We start from the raw sequence: 12,116 nt of genomic DNA, 5'->3' as shown, positions 1-12,116 counted from the left end.
TTGCACAAATAGACAATCTACGTGCAACCATTTATTGATAAAATATGGAAGTTGTCTTATCTCAATTTAGACAACCAGTTTGTTTCCATATTGATTTTCCACCTGACATCTTCGTTCCTTTGTTGTTGTACTCTGATAATACCCTATCTTCTTCACTATATTCCATTTATCTTGTATTTTATAAAACAAATCCCCTTGAATACAGTGGTGGTAACCCTGAAAGTGACTCGATATACATAATACCAGGTTGCCAGTTCAGACAATTCTACAATCTATATTTAACTGAACCCCACAGTATGGGCTAGATTTTTCCAACCTTGGCGGGTCCGGGGCGGGTGACATCCGTGGTGTGTGGGGACCCGCATCTGTGTCGATCCCGGCCTTTAACAAGTTATTCCGTTGATGGGACTTGTTAAGCCCGTCCTGCAGGGTTCCCGGCCAATTAATAGAAAGCAGGTCTGATGGTGTCAGACACGTCATCAGCCAGTTTCCTTAAAGGGAACATGTCCACAATCATTTTGACAGTTGTGCTGACAGTGTTCTACAGCATTGAGGTACTGCAAACACTGACCAGCGCTGCACCCAGGCTCTCCCATGATTCCCTCCATATGCTTATGGAGGGGGTCACAGCACGCAGGGAGGTTCTCTTCCCTTCCAGTGGGCGGAAGAGACCTCCCCAGGATACCAACACAGCCTGGTTGCACATTGCACAGGAGGGCACAAGCAGGGATGTCATCAGCAGGACCTGGCTGCAGTGGCGCAAACCTTTCAATGATCTCAGCAGATCACAAAACATTACTGCAAAGCCACACTCGGCCTCATCCTGCTGTGCCACTCATCATATCCCCATCACTCTACCTTCCCTAACCTACTCCTGCACATTCTTACTCACACCAACTTACCTTACACCTCCGCATATCCCTCTCTATCTAGGTTATCACTTCCCCATCTCACTAGCCACCCCTCAGACTCACCCTCATCCTTGTCCAATCATTCAAACTAACAACACACAAGGATATACACTTGTGTGCTTTAGCCAATGTTCGTGTAAAGTGTCTGTTAATGTGTTGTCAAGCATTGAAATCTTTATTTTCAACACTTTGCCTTCTTGGACAGATTTATGTGCACCTTTGGAAGTGTCTTAGGGAGTTCCAGTGAATGGTGAGATGTAATGTCCCACCCCACCCATTGGTGCTGAGTGTGAAAGGAATGGCTTGGACATTGTAGGGATTCTTTATGGTGCTGGTGTGGGGTGGTACCAACCTGGTGCATCATGTGGCAGCCAGCGTGTACATTGTCAAGTGAAGTAAATCTGGCCATGGTGAGGCCATTGTGGGAGTCCCAGGCAGAAATGTGCATGGGTGATGATGTCCAGTGCAGCATCAGTTGATTGCAGAGGAGGCTGGTGTGGATGTTGGTGCTGATGGTGTTGGGATTCTGAGGACCAAGGTGAGATTTTTTCAAGGGCACCGATGTTGATGGAATAGATGATAGGTGAGGTTGAGATGACAGAAGTGATCTGTCAATGTTGAGATAGGTTGTTCCCAGGAGGTGACACTGGATAGAGAGATTACTCCAAACACTTCAAAAGTGCATAATGCTCAAAAGTGGGTTCCAAACCATTAATGCTCCAGCTTCTAAGATTGGGAAGTGAACAGCTGTGAAATGGTAGGTTTTAGACCACTTTTGCAGCTTTCACCTGCTCACAGTAATCCACAGTCATTGAGACTTACCTGACATAATAGCCGCTCTCCGGGAACCTCATTGAAAACCTGGTAAAATGGTAAGTACATGGGAAAATGGTACTGACCTACCTTTTAATTAGCTTTTAACTATCTAAATTGGCCGCTTGGTGTCGGGTCTGTTCAGTGATGACAGACCCGACACTTGGTAAACTGACAAGGAGGCAGGTTTACAGCAGGATACCGACCTGCTGTCAATCTTTGTGGTTTTGACAGTGGACCCGCCTCCAAACCCGCACTCTGAATGCTGGCAAAATTCAGCCCTATGTATTTATTTACCTCCAGGCCACAAAGTGATAGGAGCTAAGGTTGTAAGGAATTAGCAGAAATTCCATTTTAGAAGATTGTCATGAGATTTCATCTGCAAGAGTCAGAGAAAGCTTGTAAAGCCCAGGCCTCATCCAGTCCTTTGTAACTGTCTCTGTATAAGTAGTAAAATGATAAAGGGACTCAATAGGATAGATACAGAGAAGCTATTTCCTCTGGTGGGGTAATATAGAAAAAGAGGGATTAATCTTAAAATTACAGGTAGGGCCATTTAGGAGTGAAATCAGGAAGCACTTTTTCACACAAAGGGTAGTGGAAATCTGGAACTCTCTTCCCCAAAGACTGTGGATGCTGAATCAATTAAAATTTACACGGCTGAGATTAATAGATTTTTGTTAGGTATGGACATGTAGGAAAAGACAGTTGAGGTACAGATCAGCCATTATCTAATTGAATGGCAGAACATGCGCGAAGGGCTGAATGGCCTATTCCAAATCCCAGGCTTCTACATTTCATTGCTACAAGAATCTTGGAATAATAGTAATATTTTAATAGCCACTTTTTGAACAAAATGTTATATTCTTCAGGCATTTATCAATTGAATTGATTAACAATATTTAAAAAAGAAATTAATAAAGCATCAGGTTTTACAAAATGCAAATGCCCATATTTGTCTGTTTTTGGAATTATCTCACTCACAGTTTACATTAAGTTACTTTGATTGAAGCACATACTTTTAGTGTGGCTTGTATTTTTCTAAATGAATGGATTTATGTCCCTCAGGTTCAAGTAATAAGCTTTGCAACAGAGCATAACTGGGATTCATTGGATTTCTTTGATGGAGTTGACACTAATGCTCCAAGACTCGGGAGCTTTTCAGGTAAGAAGCCGAATAAGACAAATTTATATTAAGTAAGAATATTTTTTAAATGAAATGTTGTGCTCAGTTTTTAATATATTTCCTCTCTTTTGGTTAGTTCATTGTCATCTGAATAACTTATAAACTGGTATTCAGGAAAGAACAGTAATCTCACCAATGAGCTGAGGGATATCATAAACTGCAACAGCATAGATCATGCGATTTATGCTGATCACCTAAACCTTAGATGAGGTAACCCAATCTGTCAGCTTTTGCTCTTTGGGAATGAGATTCATCATTTTTTCTTTAAAAAATGTCATCTATTTCAATGTATCTCGCGTTTAAGAAATAACCAAAACTTGCAGTTTGTGCTCTTTTTGTTCCTACATCCTGTAGTTTCTCCCATATATTCATTATTTTTATTACTATATATATTTTGGAATTGAAGGTGTAGGGACGTTTCTCTGTGCAAGAGATATAGCAAAATCATAAATGTGTTTTTTTAAGCACATATACATTGCACAGAGGAAGTCGTCACCCAGATGTTCCCTTCTGGGTCCACTTATGTTTGCCAACAACTGATGCTTTGGAGATTGTTGAAGGCCAATACACTTGTGTTGGTGTACAACCAATACTCACATTGACCATGGTGAGGTCCAATTTCTTGTAATAGTGGTAACATAAAACTAAAGGCACATTAATGCTAACTCATAAATTTGCACATCCTTTAAGCGACAAGTGTAAACTTTAGTTCATGCTCCAAAAATTCCTCCTAGCTGTAAAATTGTGTACCAAATAATGTTTAGATATGCATTTATTTCCATGTAAACTGTTTGCTAAGGAGCAATTAAAGGGAAATATGGAAATTTCCTACAGATTACTAATTTCTCACATTGCATGATTACTCCCATTTCAACCAGGCGTCAAAGCAGGTGAGGGAGCAGCCAGAGTTTGCATACAAATTAAGAGCAGGAGTAGGCCACTCAGCCCCTCGAGCCTGCTCTGCCATTCAATAAGATCATGGCTGATCTGATTACTCCACATTCCCGCCTACCCCCGATAACCTTTCACCCCCTTACTTATCAAGAATCTATCTACCTCTGCCTTAAAAATATTCAAAGACTCTGCTTCTACCGCCATCTGAGGAAGAGAGTTCCAAAGATGCACGACCCTCTGTGAGAAAATATTTCTCCTCATCTCTGTCTTAAATGGGCGACCCCTTATTTTTAAACAGTGACCACTAGTTCTAGATTCTCCCACAAGAGGAAACATCCTCCCCACATCCACCCTCTCAAGACCCTCAGGATCTTATATGTTTCAATCAAGTCACCTCTTACTTTTCTAAACTCCAGCGGATACAAGCCTAACCTGTCCGCATAAGACAACCCGCCCATTTCAGGTATTAGTCGAGTAAACCTTCTCTGAACTGTTTCCAACACATATACATCCTTCTTTAAATAAGGAGACCAATACTGTATGCAGTACTCCAGATGTGGTCTCACCAATGCCCTGTATAACTGAAGCGATAAACAATAACATTCTATTAGCTCTCCTGCATGATCAGTGAAACTGCATAAAGCTTATGGTTATTGGCAACAGGAAACTTCAACATTGATTACATCTATTACAAATTGAGAGAAGAAGAAACAGACTATTGCCCGGAAAGTCCTAAGGCATAGGAAGTGGATCTTCAGAACTCATTACTACCTAGGATACAGTGGGTACCACGTACAAACCTGGCACCAAAACCTCATTGAAGACCTGTATTTTAGGAGCCTGCTTGTCAACAAAGACATGTGCCCAAAATTCCTCAGGGGTTCCACTGGTCTCCTGCCTTGATCCAGTGATAAATTGGTGTAAACCCCTGGTTCCACTTGATCTCTGCTATTTCCAAGATCTTCCTCAATGCCTTGTAAGAGGCGGGACTTCCTAAGTCAGGAGTTCCCACTCTGCAGGCTCCAGTGGGACCTCGCATAGTAGTAACGGCTGATACGTTAAGTGACTGGAAATGTATCAGCCTCTACAAGGGCATTTATGGGCCCCACTAGTGGGAAACAGGCCAGGCAAGTGGGCTATACAACTAAAGAGTGCAATTATTTCTTAAAATTGTGTTGAACAGCCCCCTTAGGGAGTCACCCTTAGTAAAGTTGGTCATTTGGGGGTGGGGGATGAGGGGCTGGCAAATCACTCTACAAGGGTATACCAAAGGGAAACATTCCATGGGCATGGGGTAGGCACCAAAGATGTGCTTATAATGGCACTTTTGTCTGCCTACTCAATGCTAATGAGGTGCCCTCTGATCCCGCAAACTTGGATCAGATCAGCGTTGGAGGGCAATGTTGGGCTCGATCCTGGCATAACTGCCAGGATCTTGACCTGTGGGAGTTTGGGGCCACCTCTGTCAGCAAAGGACAGCATCAAGATGGCACTTAGTATAAATTAAAATGAGTACTGGATTAAACTTCTATTCTACTGGATTTTTCCAGGGATCATTTGGAGACATTACTGAATCATTCAATATGAAATTTGCTGCTGACTTACAGAATCATAGAATAGTACAGCACAAAAGGAGACCATTCGGCCCATCGAGTCTGCGCCGGCTCTTTTGAAGAGCAATCCAGTTAGTCCCACTCCCCCGCTTTTCCCCATATCCCTGCAGTTTTTTCTCCTTCAAGTATTTATCCAATTCCCCTTTGAAGTCTACGATTGAATCTGTATCTACCACCCTATCAGGCAGTTCCAAATTTTAAAAAATAAGGAAATAAAAAAAGAAATTACAGAAATAATTCAGTGCGCCTCTGCACAGATAAGGACAACAGCATATAGCAATCGTTTTACAGATTACACATTTTTTCAGATATGAGGTATTCCTCAAGTACAAGCCAGTATCATTTGCTCTTGTGTTAATTTTCATTCCACAGTGCCTCCTCTTCTGTCAATAGAAAGGGTTCCTGCTTACTTGGTTAACTTGCAACTGGTATGCAATCACAGACAGAAAATAATGTAAGCAGCAGCTCATATTTCAAACTTTTTGAGTGGTAGACCCTTGAGGGACATGGACTACCCACTCACAACTTGTCTGCTGACACCTTTGAGAATTCCGATTATCCTCAGGAAGCCTGAGCTCATTTATTTTGGATCCGAGAAAGACAAATCAGAAAATTTACTTACTGGTGAGAGACTAGAAGATGTGCAGAAGCAAAGGGATTTGGGTGTCCATGTGCACATATCATGAAAAGCTAGTGCACTGGTAGAAAAAGTAATCAAAAAGGCTAATGGAATGATGATGTTTATCTCAAAGGGGTTTAGAATACAAAAGTGAAGAAGTGATGCTTCAGTTGTATAGAGCCTTGGTCAGATTACACCTGGAGCACTGTCTTAAGTTTTGGGCACTGAACCGCAAAAGAAAGAAAAACTTGCATTTACATAGCACTTTTCACGACCATAGGGCTTCCCAAAGTGCTTTACAGATAATGAAGTATGTTAGTCACTATATTGACCATGGAGGGGTTTACAGCACAGACTCACTAGAAAAATAAAACAGGACTAAAGGGTTAAATTATAAGGACAGTTTGCATAAACTTGGTTTGTATTCCATTGAGTTTAGAAGGTTGGGGGGTGATCTGATCGAGTTCCTTAAACTATTAAAGGGACTCAATAGGGTAGATACGGAGAAACTACAGGAAACTTTGTGCTATCCGGCACCGACGGGACCGAGCTGCTGCCGTTCCCTCAAAACTGCCGGACACTCCAGAGTTAATGTTGAAAGATACGGAGATTTATCTCCGTATCTGACAACAAACACTGTTGCTTAGCAACAGCTTCTAAACACTTGGGTGTGGCTGCAAGCATCTGTAGCTAAAGCTGTTGCTATAGCTACAGACCTTGCAGTGCTTGACTGTGGGAAAAAAAAAGCAAAGAAAACAAACAAAAAGAATAAAAAACGGCTCCTGATTTTTGCCGGTGGCTCCAGCTTGCCGGATGGTTCACCTCCGGATAGCACAAAGTTTCCTGTATTTACTCTAGTGGAGGATTTCAGAACAAGAGGACATAATCTTAAAATTAGAGCAAGGCAATTTAGGAGTGAACTCTGGAACACCCTCCCGCAAAAGACTGTGGCCTAGAAATTGAGTTGGCGCCGCGCCAGGGCTTTAGCGCCGGAAATTTAGCGCCGGCGCTAAGTCCCCCTGCGCGCGCCAAAAATTCAGTAGCGCCGCGCCCAGACGGCTGCCGGCGCTACTGGAGGGTGTCAGCGCCTCGCAATGGGCGCTGACTGTCGCATTGCGGCGCTAATCTGCTGCTGCGGCACCCGATGCGGTGCGGCAGGCTGGGGAAGTGCAGGCCTCCTCCTTCCGTTAAGGAGGAGCTGCCTGCACCCGACCGCTGGCCGTTGATCTGTGGAGAAAAATGAGCCCGGCACCTCGGAGAAGTGCCGGGCTCGCGGCCCACACGCATCTGTGCCGCGGGGGGGGTGTTGGAGGAGTCCGGGGAGGGAGGTGCGGGCAGGCGGCCACCGGGAAAGCGGCCGGCCGCCGCGCGACCTTAATGCGCCGGCGCTAAGACCCGTAGCGAACTTTTGAAAAATCGTTGGTTGCGGCTGCCACGGGCGAGGCGGCCGCAACTCAATTTCGGCGTTCGGGCGCGTTGCCATGGCAACCGGGACGCTGCGCACACCGATGACGTCATCGGTGCCGGCGCAGCGCAACTGGCTAACGCCGATGGCAGCGCCCAAGTGAATTTCTCAATCGGCTGTACTTGCGGCGCTAGGCCCTCTAGCGCCTCAAAATGGGCGCTAACCCCACTCAATTTCTAGGCCTGTGTATACTGGATCAATGGACACTTCCAAGACTTGGATCAATAGATTTTCATTAAGTATGGTTATCAAGGAAAAAGCGGGCAAATGGAGCTGAGGTACAGATCAGCCATGTTGAATGCCGGAACATGTGCTAAGGGCTGAATGGCTATGTTCCTATGAAAGGGCAATAACAAGGAATAGTCATGTTCAAGCCTTGATTGATTAGTAGAAACGGTGCTAAATATTCACTTAGAGGTGCCAGGATCCTGAAAAATTATTTGGCAAAACCATTATTTTGTTTAAAAGTGATGGGAGGAAACCCAGGAGAGTTGTATGAGCCTTGCTAGTGAGTGTCACATAACACCCACTTCTAGCAGTGGCTGTGAAATAGCGATCAGAATTGGGAACCTTTATTGATTTTTGTTTCTCCTACCGAGAAGCATTCTGTGCCTGACCACCATTCTAGATGAGAACAGTTATCTCAGATCAGGCTGAGGACTGAACTTGGAACTTTGCTGCTCTGCATAGCTCATACACTCACTGAACAAACTCACCTGCCGGGGGGGGAGGGGGGAATTGGTCTTGGGCTGTAGTGCAAAACGGGCATTAGGGAATCAGCAGCCCGTTTTATAGCCCATCCAAAATGAGTGGGCTATAAAACAGGCTGGTGTATCGCTATTGCCTGTTTTGCGCTACAACCCAAGGTCAATTGCATGGCCACTAATTCATGAGGGCACAAGCTTAGATTTAATCAAAGTTTTTCCCAGAATAACAGGATGAAAGCCTACATGAATAGTCTAAACCCACTTACCAGAAGGTATGATTCACAGCTCACCATAATTTAGCACTAAATTGAGAGTTTCCCTCAGAGAAAGTGATAAGGCTGAGTTGTGTTGGAAAAATTGTGAGGATACTTTTGTCAGCAGATAGATAATCTCTCCTAGGTTGGACTGGATTTCTTTGGATAGGTAAAAATCAGTCACTTGGCAGAGAGCGGGAACAAAATCTGACAAGGGTGTAAGTCTTCTCTCATCATTTAAGGTGGATCAATCAGTGGTAATATCTAAAGGGACATTTTCCTAGGCCAGTGCATAGGCACACTGGATTGGTTGAGCACAACAAATATTAGAAAATTGGGCAGGTTTGGGTGCATGCCTGTAAAGGAACTACCCGATTTTCCAATATTTGCAACATCCAGGTGAGTCAGTGCATCTGGGTGCAGATCCAAGAAAATCTTCAATCGGCTGTCTAGGTCAACCACTCTCTTGACTGAGGAGAATATTGATGGGGACGGTGAAAGAGAGAAGAATGTGAACAAAATTACAAGCAAAAAAATTGAAAGGAAAATATGGAACCCAAATGCTAACTATTTTATTTTATTTTTTTTTCTACCCTCAGGCACTACAATACCAGTGCTCCTCAACAGCACATCTAATACCCTATACCTCAACTTTCAGTCAGACATCAGTATTTCAGCTGCTGGCTTTCACCTAGAGTACACAGGTAATGCAGTGCTTATCCAAATTGGACTCTCTTAGGCTTTTCTGATAGCATTTTCTTTGTTTTACCCAACCAATACTTATTTTTCTCTCTCATTTAGCTCCCCCATCCTGTACATTATTTCCTAGTTAATGATCTGCAGGTGACCTGCCAATGCTTTAATACAATTGGCTGATTAGCAGTGGTTGAGGATGGATTAACTTTGATTTTTCCTCTCTTTCTTCCCTGTCTGGTAGTGCCTGCTTTCCTCCTTATGACTAGTTGGAAATTTAAGTCCCAATCTGGGACACAGATGGGGTGAGTAGAGGGAGGGAAACTTCCATGGAGAGTTCAGTGTGAGGCCATTTTAACTCCTGGGCATCCCGATCTGGGCGGGCTCAACAAGGTCAATCAAGTCAAAATCACGTGGATTGGCTAGAACTCGATGGAAGCAGGACTACAACCCCGAAAGTTGTAGTCCCGCTTCCAACCCGACTCTTCAATGAAAATCGAGCCCTTTATGTCTGTCTTCACGGGAGAAGACGCAAAAAACTTCCCGGAAATGGTGGAGAACCAAGGCTCTAGCAAGACTGAGGAACTGAAAGAAATTAGTATTAGTAAAAATGAAGTACTGGAGAAATTAATGGGACTGAAATCCGATAAATCTCCTATGGCCCATATCCTAGGTTTTGAAAGAGGGGGCTATAGAGATAGTGGATGCATTGGTTGTCATTTTCCAAAATTCCATAGATTTGAGAACTGTTCCTGCAAATTGGAAGGTGGCAAATGTTACCCCACTATTAGAAAATAATAATAGGACTGGGCAGAGTCAACACGGATTTATGAAAGGAAAATCGTGTTTGACGAATCTTTTAAGAGTTTTTTGAGGTTGTAACTAGTAGAATAGATAAGGGGGAACCAGTGGATGTGGTGTATTTGGATTTTCAGAAGGCTTTCAATAAGGTGCCACCCAAGAGGTTATTAAACAAAATTAGGGCTCATGGGATTGGGGGTAATATACTAGCACGGATTGAGGATTGGTTAATGGACAGAAAACAGAGTAGGAATAAACGGGTCATTTTCTGATTGGCAGGCTGAAGCTAGTGGGGTACCGCAAGGATCAGTGCTTGGGCCTCAGCTATTCACAATCTACATCAATGATTTGGCTGAGGGGACCAAATGTAATATATCCAAATTTGCTGAGGATACAAAGCTGGGTGAGAATGTAAGTTGTGAGGAGGTTGGAAGGAGGCTTCAAGGGGATATAGACAGGCTAAGTGAGTGGGCAAAATATCGAAAATGGAATATAATGTGGAGAAATGTGAAGTTATCCACTTTGGTAGGAAAAATAGAAAGGCAGTGTATTTTTTTAAATGGTGAGAGATTTGAAATGTTGGTGTTCAGAGGGACCTGGGTGTCCTTGCACACGAATCACAGGAGGTTAACATGCAGGTACAGCAAGCAATTAGGAAAGCAAATGGTATGTTGGCCTTTATTACAAGAGGATTTGAGTTAAAGAGTAAAGACGTCTTACTGCAATTAGACAGGGCCCTGGTGAGACCACACCTGGAGTATTGTGTACAGCTTTGGCCTCCTTACCGAAGGAAGGATATACTTGCCATAGAGAGAGTGCAACGAAGGTTCACCAGACTGGTTCCTGGGATGGGAGGATTGTCCTATGAGGAGAGATTGAGTAGACTGGGCCTATATTCTCTAGAGTTTAAAAGAATGAGAGGTGATCTCATTGAAACATACAAAATTCTTACAGGACTTGTATAGTAATCTGGGATGTAATGTTTAAGTTATCCACCAGATGGAGCCAAATATTAAGGGTTCACATTCACCAGTATTTAAGGTAATGGGTCATGTATTCAATGTCCTGGTACACCAGTTTATACGGTAATGTGGCATTGCATTATGGGTATGACTCAGAGGTTGCTCCATCCATCTTGTGCTCGTGCAGTAAGAAATGTGCCTGGCTTCCAGCTGGTAAGAGCTATGTCTCTCTGCTACACCGTGTAAATAAACAGTTGGGTTTTGTTCCTAATATCTCGCTTCTCTCAGTTTCGGACCTTACCACTCGGATATCACAACTTGACAGGGTAGATGTAGGGAGGATGTTTCCCCTGGCTTGGGAGTCTAGAACCAGGGGTCGCAGTCTCAGAATAAAGGGTCGGCCATTTAGGACTGAGATGAGGAGAAATTTCTTCACTCAGAGAGTGGTGAATCTTTGGAATTCTCTACCCCGGAGGGTTGCGGAGACTCAGTCATCATTGAGTATATTCAAGACAGAGATTGATAGATTTTTGAATTTTAAAGGAATCAAGGGATATGGGGTTAGTGCAGGAAAGTGGAGAAGAGGTAAAAGATCAGCCATGACCTTATTGAATGGCGGAGCAGGTTTGAAGGGCCAAATGGCCTACTCCTATTTCTTATGTTATGTTCTTAAAATCATGTTGTGGTGCCAATGATACCACCGGTCCTTCTGAATCTAAAATAGGCCCCCACCTGCCTGGGGTGGGCTGCCCTCCAGAACAAGTTTTCTGGTAAGCAAAAATGGCATCGGGTTGGAACGCGTCGGGAACACAGCACAAACCCCCCCAACCACCATTTTAACTGCCCTCCAGCCCTGTTCGCACTGGGTGGGCTGGGTTAAAATCAGACTTAAAAACTTGTCACATGGAGAATGATCATGTCAACCCATATCCCAGTGTGCCAACACTGTGACAAAATCTGTCTAACACAAGTAAACATCAGGATATTACTCATTTTAACTAGTAAAGAAATCCCATTCTGGTGTCTTCCCATTATTTAATAAGCTGAGTTGTAAAATGAAACAAGGAGAACTATCTCACAGGTCAAAGAAAAGGTAGTTAACGACTTGTTTCACAAAATAATTGTGGTCAATATTCATGGATCTTTGAACAGAACATGTCATTTTAAGTATCAGTAGCTAATATGAAGTATGGTTTTG

At 43.4% G+C, this 12,116-nt stretch overlaps 1 protein-coding gene across 1 annotated transcript in view; it reads left to right on the top strand.

The window, feature by feature from the left end:
* The window catches only part of csmd3b (CUB and Sushi multiple domains 3b), a 1,929,854-nt gene that overhangs the window by 1,662,877 nt on the left and 254,861 nt on the right, over positions 1-12,116 (top strand). The window contains exons 34-35 of the mRNA XM_085993978.1: positions 2,793-2,889; positions 9,062-9,166. Coding sequence (XP_085850104.1) covers positions 2,793-2,889; positions 9,062-9,166 — 202 coding nt within the window. The remainder of the gene's footprint in view (positions 1-2,792; positions 2,890-9,061; positions 9,167-12,116) is intronic.

Source organism: Somniosus microcephalus, chromosome 7 (genome assembly GCF_052327205.1).
Source record: "Somniosus microcephalus isolate GS21.2 chromosome 7, FLI_Smic_1.0, whole genome shotgun sequence".
In the NCBI taxonomy this organism is placed as follows: Eukaryota; Metazoa; Chordata; class Chondrichthyes; order Squaliformes; family Somniosidae; genus Somniosus; species Somniosus microcephalus.
Note: the sequence above shows the minus strand (reverse complement) of the source record. Positions and strands in the feature narration are given on the sequence as shown.